The sequence below is a fragment of the Brachyhypopomus gauderio genome, chromosome 15 (genome assembly GCF_052324685.1).
Source record: "Brachyhypopomus gauderio isolate BG-103 chromosome 15, BGAUD_0.2, whole genome shotgun sequence".
Lineage (NCBI taxonomy): Eukaryota > Metazoa > Chordata > Actinopteri > Gymnotiformes > Hypopomidae > Brachyhypopomus > Brachyhypopomus gauderio.
In genome coordinates this window covers 3584783-3601600 of record NC_135225.1, presented here as the reverse complement: position 1 = coordinate 3601600, position 16818 = coordinate 3584783, and the positions used below count along the sequence as shown (strand labels likewise).

General features: G+C 46.5%; 1 protein-coding gene across 8 annotated transcripts in view; it reads left to right on the top strand.

Moving 5' to 3' along the window:
- The window catches only part of kcnma1a (potassium large conductance calcium-activated channel, subfamily M, alpha member 1a), a 149765-nt gene that overhangs the window by 111082 nt on the left and 21865 nt on the right, over positions 1-16818 (top strand). For 2 of the 8 annotated variants that reach the window (XM_076974794.1, XM_076974798.1), the window contains exons 19-20: positions 1065-1238; positions 11785-11878. In XM_076974794.1, the coding sequence (XP_076830909.1) occupies positions 1065-1238; positions 11785-11878 (268 nt within the window). Of the gene's footprint in view, positions 1-1064; positions 1239-5716; positions 5750-6157; positions 6239-7843; positions 8138-11784; positions 11879-16818 lie in introns of all 8 variants that reach the window. The other 6 variants (XM_076974799.1, XM_076974800.1, XM_076974801.1 and 3 more) reach the window with 5 other exon arrangements.

Below are 16818 nucleotides of genomic sequence, written 5' to 3'. Positions count from 1 at the left end.
GTATTAACACATCGGCCCCAGGAGAATGAGTACCAGGGACTGTTTGTTTTTGTTTGTTTGTATATTTATTTATTTAAGTCAAGATCACAGCAATCAGTTACTGCTGTAGACCCACAGCACCCCCCCCCCCCCACACACACACACACATACACTCACATGCGTGCATACACACACACACACACACACGCACGCACGCACACCCAGACACACACACACACCCAGACACACTCACTCACACACACACACATACACACACACGCACAAACACACACACAAAAATACATTCCCACATGTGCACACAAGTGCTTGGATTGTTATTATATGCCAACCTGCCACACTCTTTACTCTAAAGACCACTGCAGAAAATCAAAATGGAGCGATATTGTATGCTTTAGTTTTACATGTAGTCAACAACCTTCCTGCTTGACTCAGTATCATTGAGGGTGGGGGGGGGTGTGTGGTGGGTTGGCATAGGGTTCAGGAACAAGCCTGATGCCTCCGTTAGAGCCTGTAGCTTAGTGTGATGCCACTGACAGCACCTGCATGATGGGATACAGGTACGTGATCCTCACCCAGGATGAAGACTATTAACCAGATTTTTGCTGCTGAAAGCATTTACCCACCCCTCTCTGCCTGAATGCCCCTTGCCCGTACCCTCTGATCCTACTGTCATATCTGACCTTTTGACCTTTTATGACATGATCAGCCTTAGGGCACAGCTTGACCCCAACAGGATGGCAGCTTTTGTTTTGCAAAGCAAACGAGACGTCTGTTACAAAGTGCCAAAATGCGTTTTTAATTCTTCTAAATTTAAATCTGAGCGGGAGCCAATTTGGCCTTGCGAATGAACTTTTGCGGAACGTCAAGACTTTCCCGCTGCGGGGCTCCCCCCCACCGCCATCGAGGGGTCAAGCCTGTGAGCTCACGCTGCTAAGGCTCTGCACATTTCTTTATGAAACGACAAAAGCAACCTTTACCTTCAGACATCCCTGGTTGATGAACTTATTTTTCCTTGCCATTAACCTGCTGCTTTTCCTCTCCTCTCATCCAACACGTGACTGTAGCCAAGATGTCCGTCTACAAGAGAATGACACTGGCATGTTGTTTTGATTGCGGGCGCTGTGAGCGCAACTGCTCGTGCATGTCAGGCAGTGTGCGTAGTAACACGGACAGCCTTCAGAGGGCCTTCCCACTATCTTCTGTCTCTGTTCATGATTGCTCAACCAGTTTACGTGCCTGTAAGTTCGATCTCCAACCACGCGTTCTTCCGTGTCCGTGGCCTGTGTCCGTGTGCGCATCCTTCCTCCCGTGTGCTGTGACTCTTTCCTGTTTGCCCCCCCCCCCCGCCCGCCCCTCTGTTAGCGTGACCTCCATTGTTACCCTGTCTGTGGCTTTGTTGATTTAATTGATCTATCTATCCTTTCTTTACTTCTTTGTTTTGGTGAGTGTGGTGGTTTCTTTGACGAGTTTGATTTGCTGTGCAGTGGTGGTAGTGGTGGTGATGGTGTCGTGGCTTCTCTGTGGTGGTGTGGCGGTAGGTGTTAGGAAGGTGTTCGTCCCGCATGCTGTGTTAGTGGAGTGAGCGTGTTGGTGCGCTCGGTGCTCAGTGTTTACTGCCACCAAACAGGCTTCTGTGTATATGTGCAAGTGAAAGTATGTTTGATGTTTTTGAACAAAACATTGATGGGCTTTTGTCATATATGTACTATGTGTTTATGCTGATGCTGTAATAGAGGACAATACGTATGTGTTTCTAACTACCATTTTTTTCCCACTAAAGCAAATTGAAACTCCTGGGATTATCTTCTAAAAATGTTAATGTAAATTGAATGTTAATGTCTGCTGTAATCTTATTTCTCTGTGGGGACGATGAGAAAAAGCTCATTCTAAAAAAATCTGATCAATAATTCTGTATGTTGTTGATGAGAAGCACTCCTGTGATAACGGTGTATAGCCAAATGTACCTGAACAGCTCTGTCCATTTGTAAAGATCCCGTTGACTACTTTTCCACTCAGTGATATTGCAAGCATTCAGATATTAGTACCAGTCTCCTGCCTCATAGGGGTTTCCAACATTTTATTTCAATGCCAGAGTTATTCCATCAGAGAGAGAAACCACTGTCATGCGTCATTCACATGTCACCTGTTTGATTTTGTTCAGAAGGGCATCACTGCTAAAGAGTGTCTGTTCCGAGCAGAGTTCAAGAGTGTATGTGGGCGTCGGCCGCCCCAGTGCGCTCCTGTCCTTGGACACGCCTCTTTTACCCATAAGCCATTAGGCCTCACCATGTCCATGAGCTTCCGTGCTTTCCTCCCCGAGAATTTGCCTTTATGATCTGCACAACTGAGCTGATGAGCGCGGTACTGTCCCCTCACCACGGGACCTCGACCTCACACACGCTCAATCGTTTCCTCTTAGCCAGCAACCAGCAGAGAAATAAAGTCAATGTCCTTTATTTAATACCTTGTGTACCACAGTGGTACTGTCTGGCTTGACGTAGGAGTTAAAAGCGAGATCCCCTGGCAGAAACTCGATCGGGACGGCGGAGACTCGGGTCGTCCGACGGCCGACGCTGTCGGCTGTGCGCGGAGGCACGGGCCCGCGCAGGGGCCTGCTCGTTAAGCCCGAGCAGATGTGAAATAGGAACCTGTCTGTCAGTTGGGTCTGGCTGGACCAGCGCCTCCTCCGAGCAGGGGTCCGTTCTGACGCCCCCGTTTCCTCCCCGTGTCCTGCTAGATTAGTGTCAAACGTGCTATGATGAGTTTGGCTTCACGACTCGTGTTCTGGTCCGGGTGATATCCCCCGACACCAATTACTGGCCATTACTCCTGATCTCCCCATCACCCCTCGTTGGGTTTCAGGAAATCCTTTTGCTGTCTTAGTGCCTTTTTCTCTCACACCGTTTGTGAATGGAGTGTGTGTTGGGCAGAGCTGCGGAGATCTGACAGTTTGAGCCCAGGGTTTGTTTTCCTTTCTTTTATTGGTTTTATGTCAGAACTAACGTAACATTTCTATGATGAGCACTTAATGTTGAGCTTCCATCTCACTTTCGTTCCGCTCGCTTCAGTAATTGATTTCTTTTGGACTCCATCTCGTATGCAGTTTCAAGTTCGGGTTGTTCAAACAATACTCACATCACACATAAATGCAGAGAACCTTCAGTGCACACTACATGTGCTGGGGTTCATTAGCCCCGCTGCCACTGGACACCCTGCTTCTTGTCTCCTTTAATTCCACGGGCTGCGTGTGAGCACACAGTAAAGGATCCCGGAAGATGAGAGCTGAGTGTTTCAGCCTTCTGTGGCCCTTTGCTCTGAACGCTTATATATATCACAGTGCACTGAGCTCAGTGCTGTAGAGTTCTACCTGAAGTTCTATCAGCACAGTCGTTACAGAAATAATACAGCTCCATGGCCATGGAGGTTGTGGGGAAGGGAGGTGTTGTGGACGGGGAGGGAGGTGTAGCCTCCTCCGCCCTGCTCCGCCTCCCTCCACGCCGCTCTCCGTCAGGCCGGGGCCCAGGGGAGGAGCTATGGGGCCAGCGGACACGCCGCGGTTGCCCCGGAGGGTGTCTGACAGAACCGGGAGTGGCTTAGCCATCGTTGCAGCTGTGCAGCTCAGCATACTGTTAAGAGGCGTTTGATACCGCCGAACACAGCCAGCAGCGGGAGGGCGTCCGCTGTAAGTTACGGCGACAATTATTGTCCCTCCGCTCCACCTGCTGAGACTTATCCTCTCATTACACGGGATTTAAAGAGTCTAAATGGCGCCTCCCCTCTCGGGGAGCATTCGTTCCCATTTCGAACGTAATGGCACCTCCACAGAAGCTATGGATGTTTAGTAAACAATGGCCAATCTTCCAGAGAGAGACGGGGAGGAGAGGTAATGGCGTCTTTCTGGCCTTGAGGGCAGATGTGCGTTTCCCTCCCCCTGGCTCTGCTCGGTGCCGGGTGTTGGGGAGGATGTGGGGAGCCGGGGGGGGGGCCCTAAATAGCCGATCCCACGCGCTGTGTGCGGGGTGCGTTTCAGCTCAGCTGCCCCTTATGTGGCCCGACATGGAAATTATGTTTGCGTTTTCGTTTTTCCCAGCGCTGCCGGTGCGTGGGCAAACTCGGCCTGACAGTTCCCTCCCGGCGGGCAGCAGAGGGGCCAGCCACCCGCTCCGGTGCCCAGGTCGCGTGCCCAGGTCGTGTGGCGTGCCGGAGAGAAGCCGCCCGTCCGTTCTTTCCGATTCATCCCGTCCGTCTCGCGTCTGCAGATCGCTCGTGCGCCGCGGCCGGCCCCACCCTGGGCCATCGCCCTGACCTTTGTGGCATCCCATAATGCCGTGGTGAAGGGGAGGGACGCGTGCACAGCAGAGCTGGGTGGGGCAGGACCGAGAGCCAGACCCTCCGCCCACACGCCGCACGCCCAACGCCACCATCTGCTCCAAACGCAGCATGCTTCCATGACTTGCTTGTTGTGTGGCGTGTGTGTTCTGCAGCGTGACTGGTGTTGTCTATGGTGAGAATAGTATGGTTGTGTTGGGTCAGAACAGAAAAGAGAGACAGTGTCTCAGTGTCAAATATAGGAAAAAATCAGAACTTGTGGAGGTGTATCTCCCATAGCTTCTCTGTTTAAATGTCACTGTTCATTCTCCTGTTCTTGAGATATTTGAATTTTTGGTCAGACCAAATGGAGTAAATATCTCATTCTCCTGTTCTTGACATATTTGCTTTTTTGGTCAGACCAAATGGAGTAAATATTTCTTTCAATGGCATTTGTAGAGTATGACTAAGTTTTGCCCCTAACCCTAATAAGGAACAGAAGAGTCATTAAACCATTTGTAGTACTGTCTGATGTGTATATGTGTAATATATCTAGGGTGACTGTAGTCTGTATGGTTAGTAAAATCTATGGGGTTACAACAGTCTTTGTAGTTAATAAAGTTTTAGGGTTTGCTGCAGTTTTTAGAGTTCATGTCGTCTTTTTGATTAGCAAAGTCTGTAGATTTAAAAAAGGCTTGAGGGTTACTGTAGTATGTAAATTTAGTGAAGTGTGTAAGGTTCTAATAGTAGTCAGAAGTATTCATGCAGTCTGTGAATGTAATAACGTCTATAAGGTTCCAATAGTCTGTGGAGTTAGTAAAGTCTGTAGTGTTCCAGCAGTCTGTGGCGTTACTAAAGTCTGTAGTGTTCCAGCGGTCTGTGGAGTTAGTAAAGTCTGTAGTGTTCCAGCAGTCTGTGGAGTTAGTAAAGTCTAATGGTGCTGCAGTCAATGGTCTTCATAGATGGGTGTTTTATAAGCATGTGAAATATGATATTTTAGCAATGGCAGGACAGACTCTGCTCATACTTTGCTCATTCTCTGCTCATACTTTGCTCATTCTCTGCTCATACTTTGCTCATACTTTGCTCATTCTCTGCTCATACTTTGCTCATACTCTTCTCTCTCGACTCTTTTTTTATTGTCCTTTTTCATTATCATTTGTACCGTCAACATAATCATTTTACCATCAGTATCACCATTTTCCTTTTGACTTTGCTTTTTGTTTGAAACACAGCTGTTTCATTTAAACCTAAATGTCTCACTGAGTTGAGTGATCTATGTCTGTTTACTGTTTCTCACCCTCATCTGTCTCTCTCTCTCTCTCTCTCTCTCTCTCTCTCTCTCTCCCCTCCATCCCTCCACCCTTTCCCCCTCCAAACCTCTCATTTGTCTCTGCCCTCTTCTCAGCCAAATATAAGTATAATGGATATGTGCGACCACGTAAGTGTGCCCCTTTATTTCCCACAATGCTCCTCGGTGCTTCGGCTTGCGTGTCTCGCTCTCCTCGTCTAACCCTGGCTGCTACGCTTTCATGACTTTGATTTGGCTACTGAAGCTTTGCTCTACAAAGCTGCCATCTTTAGCTATCCGTAGATACCTGGAGATTGATATGTGCTACGATGACAGGCAGCATCAGGCCGCAGTCAGACCAACCAGAGTGGCTTTTAAACACGTGTAGGGCAAAGTTCAGGGGCTGGAGGAAGGGACCCATATGAAAGCCAGATGCTGGATAAAGATCGCTCTGTCCTTGTGAGAGATCATTTATAAGAGCCTGTAATGCTATCACCTGCATAAACAGCGCGTATGTTTAGCGTTTTAAGTGATGTATTTGTGTTGTGCTGCCTTTAGCAGCAGATGGCGCTACAACTCCAGGGAAAAAGGGAAGTGAAAGCGAGTCCAGGATTCGGTTCAAAGCTGAATGCGTTTTAGGTAAATATCTCGCTGCTTAACACTGAGGCGGAGCACTGCTTCAATTACGAAGTAGGACGTTTAATTTGATACTTTATTTACTTTATTACTTTTTATTATTAAATATCACATGTGCAGATATGCATAACAAATATTACTTGTATACATGTAATACATTTAATATATGTATTTAATACATGTATTAAAATACATATAAATCTATATCTTAGATGTATAATGTCTATATGATGATAATAGTAATAATGATAATAGTAATAATATAAAGGATAAATTCTAACATGTAAAGTATTGGCATCAACAAAGATTTTAAACTGGCTCTTCCCATAGTGATATTTCAGCTCACTGCAGCCTTGATAAGGACTTGCAATCCCAGCTCATCTCAGCATTTGCATTTCAGGAAGAGACAGTTCCCGTCTGGATTATTGTAAATCCACAGTGAAAGTGGCATGGCGATTGCTCCCTGTGTAGTGCTGTGTGTGTTTGACAGGGGCCAGATGAATCCAGGAGTTATCTGTGGCGGCCTTTAAATTCACACGGCAGCTGACGGCAGAAATAACCATCTATTTCTTGCTCGGAGCTAGGTTTGGGGAGCAGGAAACTGCTTTTCCACTTACTCCACATATTGGCTAACCTCTTGCTTTTCGTGTAGATGCTATTAGGTTGCAGCCTCTGGACTCTTGTGGGCCAGTGGCGTGGCTGGTAACTCCCAGTGTGAACCCCTTCAAGTGCTCTTTGAACCCTGCTTGCTCTAACGGTCCTGGAGTGTGCCTCCTTCGCATGGTTTATCCAGGCGCTCTAGTTGTTTGCGCCTCTGCACCATTCAAAAAGATGTGTCATTTAAAGGCTTAGTTCTGTTGTTTTATCCAAGTGCTGAGTGATGTTGTGTCTATTTCCACGGACTTGTAATTAACCGTTTTCACACCTGTGGTTTGTGTATGTTTCAGCTGTTGAGGTTGTTAAGACAATAAAACGCGGGCTAAAGCCCTGCTGTGGGAATGGTGTACACTCCTACCTGCCGCTGTGCTGTTTCACACACACTCGTCTCAGGGCTGGCGGGCTGTGCATTGTTCTGCTGTGTAGACCCAGTGAGAGGGAAGATTGTAATTAACTCGTGCTCGGTAGCGATGGCAATGCAAATGTCATATTCAACATTTCATTTTAAGAGCATGCCACGTGGTTACGTGGAATTTCATAAAACCAAAGTGTCATCGTCAATTATTTAGAAATGTGATAGTAGCTTTTATGACACAAAACGGTAAAAGCCTAGCCACACACCCACAGCCCTAAACCGACAGACATTTCTCAGGAAATCAGCCTCTCTTTCTATCCTCAACATTATTTATCACTTGATTCTCAAGCAGTGTGGCAATACATTATGGATGCTACCGTTTTAGTATTTTAATGCAATGTTTTAATTTTAACCACAATTACATTGTGTCCATAAGACACAATAAAGCCCTTTTATATAAAAGCCTTCATTCTTATGACTTCTGTTGAACATATACATACTTTTATAAAACTATTAACCTGTAAGAGAACCGTTTTCTTGTCTGTGTTCTGCGATAGTGACCAGCCCTCTTGTTCTTATGTTCTATTGTTTGACAGTAAAGGAAGACGTTAGGCCCACATTTCAGAATCGGCCAGTTAAAGTGGCTCGCGGTGCAGCTGACCCAAACACGCTGCCCCGCACCGCTGCCACCTGCCCCTGGCCTGCAGGGGAGTGTCCCAGCATGGACTCCGCCCCTCTCGTTAATAACCGTAAAGGAAGCCTGTTCCCTCCAGCCCCGCCCCCACGCCGACACCTCAGCCCGGCTGGCCTGAGCCGGGCCTGCAGCCTGCCGGGGAAATACCGCTACCGTCCCAGCTCGGCACTCTCCTCCACGCGATCCTCCACGCTCTGTAGGTGGCCTCCTTAGCAGGCTGCAACAGACCTGTTGTCCTGCCCCTCTCTCTCGGGGTTTATGCAGGCATGGTATTGTGCATGAAGCTCCGCTCACAGCTTACGCGCTCAGCCCACGCTCTCCCACTACTGTGTTACTGTGTGTGTGTGTGTGTGTGTTTGTGTGTCTGTACTTCACGATTGCTCTGTTGAAGATTCCAGTAGTATTCAATGGACTAGACTTTAGAACCCAGATTACGGGGCGACAGACAAACTCATTTGTGAACGGTAGACATGGCGTGGGCTGGGACCGCCTGTTTACTGATTCTGTGCTCCAGCTCGTTCTTAGTGTAAAGCACACAGTTAACAAGTGGCGTCAGTCTGTTGTACTGCTAAATGGGCAGAGACAGACGCCTAGTTAGGTTGTTTGAAGCAGCAGGAGCCCAGAAGAGCTCGCGCTTTCCTTACACGTGGTGTAGAGTGGCAGTCGTGTCTCTCTGGAGCGATCCAGTATTCACGCAGGGACTTACAGCAGGACGTCTATTGCATTGTTAAGGCGCGTACTGAAGGGCACTGCTGTAGCTCATAAATCCACAGTGGCTCATTTGCGGAAACAGGGACGGCCCGGCCCGGCCCGGAGCACACTCTCCTCTCCCACCACGGTCAGACAGAGGGCCACGCCACACTCGCCCTTCGGCCCGTGATATTTTGAAAGTTGATTAGCGTTTCCCGTTGCTCTAGCAATTGTGTAGTTGTAAATGTCAAGCTGCGGCATTTGGTGTGTGTTCCCCTCAGAGCGTTTTTACTGTGCCTTTGTTTCATTACTGCAATTAGGTGGCAGCAGAGTGAGGAAGAGTGAGGAAGACTCTGGCTTCCTCGACTTGTGCAGGCACTGGTCGCAGGGCGTGTGGATCTGGCACTAATTGTGCGTGCGTGCGTGCGTGTGTGTGTGTATGTGTGTGTGTGTGTGTGTGTGTGTGTGTGTGTGCGTGTGTTGGTAACCTCAGTGACTCACTTTAACAGTGATTTCCCCTCTGCTCACAGTCTCAAATACTTACATTTTCTAGCCATGAAAGAAAAAAAAATCTAAATTTATATCAGGAGGATAATACTATTATTTGACGTTATTATATTAAAATAGTATGACATTGTTATTTCGCAGTGAATATAGTCAAATAGGACAATAGCATTTTGTAGTGTTATTTTGAGAATTTTTCACTAAATGAACATTTTCACTGAATACAGCAGACAGGAGCACCTCTGTTTTACTCCTCAGCTCATGAGCCAAGCTAGGGCCCTGCTCTGGGGCCCATCTCCGGGGCCCTGATCCGTGGGCTAGATCCGTGGGTTAGATCTGTCCGTTAGATCCATGACATAGATCTGTGAGTTAGCTCTGTGGGTTAGATTCATGCTCTGGGTATCTGCTCCGGGGCCCATCTCTGGGGCCCTGCTCTGTGGCCCATCTCTGGGGCCCTGCTCTGTGGCCCTTCTCTGGGGCCCATCTCTGCTGCTCTGCCCTCATGTGCTGTTGCTATTACATCAGACATGGCAGAGAGTGTGAGGCGCTGGTGCAGCCTATCAGGAACCTGGAGGAGAACACCTGGTGTTCTGGAGGTTAGATCTGTGGGTAGATCCATGGGTTAGATCTGTTGGTTAGATCTGTGGGTTAACTCCATGGGTTGGATCTCTGGGTTAGCTCGGTGGGGTAGATCTGTGGGTTAACTCGGTGGGGTAGATCTGTGGGGTAGATATCTTTTACTCCTCAGCTCATGAGCCAAGCTGGGGCCCTGCTCTGGGGCCCATCTCCGGGGCCCTGCTCTGGGGCCCTGCTCTGGGGCTCTGCCCTCATGTGTTATTGGTATTAAATCAGACATGGCAGATAATGTGAGACGCTGATGCAGCTTATCAGGCACCTGGAGGAGAACACCGTGAGTTAGCTCAGTGAGTTAGCTCAGTGGGTTAGCTCAGTGGGTTAGCTCAGTGGGTTAGCTCAGTGGGTTAGCTCAGTGGGTTAGCTCCGTGGGCTAGCTCCGTGGGCTAGCTCCGTGGGCTAGATCCGTGGGCTAGATCCGTGGGCTAGATCCGTGGGCTAGATCCGTGGGTTAGATTTGTCCATTAGATCCATGGGTTAGATCTGTGGGTTAGCACCGTGGGTTAGATCTGTCCGTTAGATCCATGACATAGATCTGTGAGTTAGCTCTGTGGGTTAGATTCATGTGTTAGCTCCTTGTGTTAGCTCCTTGTGTTAGCTCCGTGTGTTAGCTCCGTGTGTTAGCTCCGTGTGTTAGCTCCGTGGGTTGGCTCCGTGGGTTAGATCTGTGGGTTAGATCTGGCCGTTAGATCCATGACATAGATCTGTCAGTTAGCTCCGTGGGTTAGATCCGTGGGCTAGATCTGTCCGTTAGATCCGTGGGTTAGCTCCGTGGGTTAGCTCCGAGGGTTTGCTCCGAGGGTTTGCTCCGAGGGTTTGCTCCGTGGGTTTGCTCCGAGGGTTAGATCTGTGGGTTAGTTACGTGGGCTAGATCCATGCCTGTTCGCTCACGAGAGTACCTACTCATCAGAGTGAGTTCACCTAATGGGGATCGACTTTACTATGTAGTCATGCACTACAGAAATTCAAATGAGTAGGCCTACCACTCCACCCCCCCCCCCCCCCCCCCCCCCCCCCCCCCGTCCTTCACACAATGACAGTGAAGTGCAGTCATACAGTACTGATCTAGACCACGGTAAACCTAACTGTTCTCACACACTCCAATAACACTCTCACACACTCCAATAACACTCTCACACGCTCCAGTAACATACTCACACACCCCAATAACACACACACACTCCACTAACACTTTTACACACTCCAATAACATACTTACACACTCCAGTAACACACTCGCACTCCAATAACACTCTCATACACTCCAGTATCACACTCACACACTCCAGTAACACACTCACACACTCCAGTAACACTCTGACACACTCCAGTAACACACTCACACACTCCAGTAACACACTCACACACTCCAGTAACACTCTGACACACTCCAGTAACACACTCACACACTCCAGTAACACACTCACACACTCCAGTAACACACTCACACACTCCAGTAACACACTCACACACTCCAGTAACACTCTCACACACTCCAGTAACACACTCACACACTCCAGTAACACACTCACACACTCCAGTAACACACTCACACACTCCAGTAACACTCTCACACACTCCAGTAACATACTCACACACTCCAGTAACACTCTCACACACTCCAGTAACATACTCACACACTCCAGTAACACTCTCACACACTCCAGTAACACTCTCACACACTCCAGTAACATACTCACACACTCCAGTAACACTCTCACACACTCCAGTAACACACTCACATGTACTTTTACAAATGAAGCAGAACTAGGTGCTCAGTATTAATTGGTCTCATGTCTTAACGAGTTAACGAGTGTCCTCCATGACTTTACTCCTCCCTGAAATGTACCTTTGTCCCTACTAATGCTGTTCTCTTTCTATATTTGGAGGTCCTCTCTGACTCCTTGTGCAGTGATTGATTGAGTGTTGGCTTTTGTGCTCTTTAATATGTCATCTCCAGCACACAGCTACAGTCCCCGCTGTCCACGGACTGACACTCTTTGCATGTGTTTGCAGTTGAAGACGAGCATCCATCAACACTGTCGCCCAAAAAGAAACAACGCAATGGAGGCATGCGAAACTCACCCAACTGCTCTCCCAAAGTGATGAGGTAAGACATCGATTTGAAGAACGCTCCCTCTAGCCTTCAAAAGGGGAGTGAGAGAGAGAGAGAGAGAGAGAGAGAGAGAGAGAGAGAGAGAGAGAGAGAGAGAGAGAGAGAGAGAGAGACGGCATAGAGACAGAAGGGATGGTGGTGGGATGGCGGAAGAGGGAGGAGTGCTGAGGGAGAGAGGGAGAAGAGCCCTCTAAGACTCGAGCGTTTAAGCTGTCAGCCTGTCAGTGCTTAATGATAGAGCTGAAATATTTCTGTCATGAAAGAGGCTATGAAAAGCTGTTTGAAAAATACTCTTGCTTTAAAGTCTCAGCTGTCACCCCCTCCTCCTTCACCCCCCTCCCCCCACCCCCTCCAAACCCCCAGTCTCGTCCACATGTAGTTTTTAAACAGCGGTGGCACTAATGACAGCGCCAACCAATCAGAGATGGCCGCGTGGTTACTTAGCCTCGGGCTCTTCGTCTATTGTGGGAGCTCCAGTGAGTAGTGGTCTTGGTACTTAAGGCCATATGTGAGATGTATCATTGCAATCAAAACTGAATTCAAATATTACCTTCCTTTTATCCTGTCTGGAGGAATTGTAAAGCTGCTAATTGATTTTGACTGATGAAAGGGCTTTTGCTCTCTGCCCATGTGACCAGGAGACAGAGACTCGCATGCAAAAGCTTTTCAGAAAAGCACAGACAGGTATGGCCACGGCCGATCAGCAGTGTGACGTGAGAGATTCAGGAGGACATGACAACTCTCTACCAACTTACACTCCCCTATCAGTTACTCTCATGACTTTGGTTCTTAAATATTACTAACATTACTGAAATTGGAAAAAAAAAAGTGTACAGTGTACTGAAAAAGTCTAGATAAAAACAATTAAAATTCTATTTCGTATATTACTGTTATAATGATTATCGTAGATAATATATATTACAGTTATATGATTTTCTTAGATTAAATTGAGATGTTTTAGATGTCAGTGGTTGTAAATAATGGGTCAGGAGCTGGAGACAGTCTGGGATCAGTGTTCTGTTATTACTGAGCTTTGCTCACGTTATTCACTCTTCCTACCTTAACATCTCCAAAAACACTAATCCAAGATGAAAAATATATGGAACTGAATTTTTTTTCTTTCATTTTATGTTTTTATTATTTCATATGTATCTTTAAATAGGTACATTTTCATCATTCAACACACACACACACACACACACACACACACACACACACAGTAGCTAGCATACTCTATATTTCCTTTGCCTTAGCTTCACCTAAAGCCCTAATCCAGACACCAATAACCATTCCACATATTCCCCCAAAAGACCCCCCCCAACAGAACAGTATAGAGCACAACTCCCTGCCAGCTTCACCGGGAAACCCTGTAGAATCTTTGTCAAGTGTGAATGTTTAATCTGCCCTTGGTTATACAGACTAAGCATGAAAAAAATGAAGGAGCTGAAAGGAAGATAAGAAAACATTGGCACACTTCCAGTGATCCGGTTGCTTAGAACAATCTTTAGTTTTTAGTTCTTAACTTTAAGCACAAAACAATTTTTCTGCACTGAGTTGAAGGCCCCGGTTTGCAATGTAATGTATGCATCTTCTCTTTGATCTGTGACTGATAATAATTCTTGGGAGTTATTTACCCTGTTTTGAAACGCTTCAAAGCGGTGTCAAAGTTTTCTGGGCTTCAGGGTGCCTCTGTATGCAGCCGGCTCTTGGGTGCTGGATGACAGGTCTTCTGTTCTAGGTGTTGGCTTTTCAAGTCATAGCCCTGCAGCAAAACATCAGGTTACCTAATGCAGTCCCGCGGAATTCTCCAGCCGATGCCCCCACTGCCGATATACCATACGTTAACTACCTCACCTTCAAAAGCTGCATTTAATGCACCATGTAAAGTGATTGTTTAAGGTTGCCTTAGGGATACTTTATTCTACAAGTCGGGAAGGAAAAGCCAGTGAGTGTATACCATATCAAGCGTGGTTCTTACACGCTTCTGCGCCTCCAGGCCGTCGTAAATAAATAATGATCAACAGATTGGCTGTGGGTTTTTGAAAAGCATGCCTTTGTCAGTTTGCATGATGGGGAAAATTTTCAAAGCGAGAGGGCTCCTTTCATAGGCTGCCGGGGAGAGACCGAGGAGCGGTTCTGGTGAGCGAGGGGCTGGAATAGTTAAACACTGTTTGAGAAGCAGCTAGCCCGCCTCTGAGGGCAACTCCGACTCGGCTTAAAACTGCCTCTCTCCCTCTCCAAAAGCACATCTAGGCCACTGCTCTGGACATACCATTTAAAGAGTAAACTTTCTTTTATTTATAAGCTACATGGTATTCTTCTGAGAGGAATTTCTTCTGAATGCATCTCAGCCCCCCCCCCCCCCCCCCCTTTTTTTCTTTTTACAAGCTGAGACGTTCGTTCGCTGCGTTCTTCCCCCGTCGGTGTTGTCTTCGGGCTCAAACAGACAACAAGAAATCCACTCACGAAAAATCTGACGAAAGACTCTCTGTTAGGTTCTGTTTTTTTTTTTTGTGTGAAGATAGACGCCTTACTTTCAGACAGAGGTGCCACTCAGCCCCTGGCCCCTGAAATGAGCTCAGTTAGCCGCGTCTCTCCGATAGGGCGGGGGCGCGTCTAATTGTGGTGAGGTGGTGGCGCGTTTACTCCGCTCCCCAGCCGTGGTGGTCGTGTCACAAATCTGTGCTACCCATTGAGTTGTCCTACCTAGAGCTACTGCGCATGCTACTTTCACGTCAGTATTTAGGGTAGCCCATAATTGAATGCTGCCAGCTGTTTTTTTCTCTTGGATTAACGGTGAATATTGCCCATTTATCGTATTTAATCATATTGCAACGTAAATATTTTTGCATTTTGTCGACAATTGTTAAATACTTTTGTAAATATCCTTGGAAAGAAAATCCTCGTAAATATTACTATATTATGTGTTTCTTACACGTGGAAGTTTTAAATGTCTTCTGGTCAGTTTGTTTTACCCTTGCCAATAAATAATCGTTCTCGATTTTATCCATCTGTTTATTCCGTCCTACACTAACTGGTTTTAGTTGATTGACCTTGAAACAAGCACTTCTTAACGCTTAACGTTCGTTCTGTTTGGCTATTTTACATTTCTAAAGCAACTTTCTTAAATACAAGTAAATAACCATGTCACGTTAATCACAGTGGGTTTCTAAGACATTCATTAAGCACAGTGTTCCAGTAATCAGTACATGACTTAATTAACTCTTAATGCTGAAAGCACGTTCTGATAAGCTAAAATAGCCTATAAAAAGGTTCGTACCTACAATATTAATGCTAGAAGCACGTTCTGCTGCGGTAGTACATTTTGACACAGTAGTATGAATCAATAGATATATGTATAATTTTGCGCTATGGGTGTGCGCTGACACTGACGTGAAAGTAGCATGTGCAGTAGCCCTAGGTAGGACAGCTCGATGGGTAGCACCGATTTTCAGAACACCGGCAGAGTGCGCTGTGGCAGTCAGCGTGTGCGTGGAGATGGAAGTGACAGCGGTCTGTAGAGCGAGGGGCGAAACACGCGGCACGTAATGAAATATTCAGACGGGGTGTAAAAACACTAAATGTTTTCGCTGTTATTAGCACCTGCCCGAGATCGTCAACGAGAGCATGGTAATTGACGGGGGTTTTATGTGATATTTCAGCAATCAACAGCATTGCAATGCGGACTGGAAAGGGGAGGATGGGGAGGGGGATGCTTCAAAGAAACATCGTTGAATGAACCTTCTCAGGAGAGAGAGAGAGAGGGAGAGAGAGAGAGAGAGAGAGAGAGAGAGAGAGAGAGAGAGAGAGAGAGAGAGAAAAAGAGATATTTTTATAGTTATTTATCATTTTGTACTTTATATCTGAATTATTTTCCCTGCACACTATCACTGTCATCATCCTCTGTCTGTTTCTGGATTTTATTGTCTAATTGGAAGTCTATTAATCTTTAAATGTTTTATATGTTATAGATATAAATTAATTGGCTTGAATCGTTAGGCAAATATTTGAAAGCAGGGTAAATATTACAAAGGAGGTCTCATCGTTCATTATTCTGGCAGCTAATACAGGGGATGGTCCTAATACAGTTGAACCAAAACCACTGTTAATACTGACAAATGGGTATATAATAATAATTATAATAATAATAAACTAGTCTTAATATTCTTTTGTGAAATAGCAGAAGTGCATTCATGCAGCTGCAGATTCTTAAGATGTGAACACATAACAGGTGAACAGAACAGGTAGGAGCAGAAACTAACAGTAATAACAGCAAGTATTTTCCAGATGAAAGAATGAGAGATACTAGCCACCACACAGATACATCAGTAGAGTTCACTAGAGTGTGTTATACTCATTTTGCTGTTTTACACATTCACTGCCAGCACAGTTGTCCTGGATTTTGATAAAACTTTTATATACATAAAATATATATATTTTTTTACATATAACGTGAAATGATTTAGTCAGCTTATGTAAATGTGCGGAGAAATGTATTTTTCTAGAGGACAAACCCTCATAATGCTGCTGTTCTCAGAGCATCGTTCAACAGTGATGCTGAAGGCTGACCTGAGACCTGTGTTGTGCTGTTCTTGGGCAGGTAATGGCAATAGATCTCATATACTGAGGGATCAGATGCGATCTTTCACATTAGTAAAACATTTAAGACTAAAGTATCAGTCCTGTGTGCTTTCATCCAGAGCAAATCCTCAGGACAGGTCGTGCGCTGGGTCAGGGTGAAACCCAGACACTGATATTAGAGCAGCAGACAACAGGACTTGGTGGACAAGCCAAGGATCAGTGTCACAAACCGCCCTGCCAGTGATGAACACTGCTTGGCATGGACTAAAGTGAGTTTGAGGGAATTACTCACGGATGTGATCGAGTGCTCAGTGCAGGAGTGTATTCCCCTTCAGCCGGTGAAGGGGGGGGGG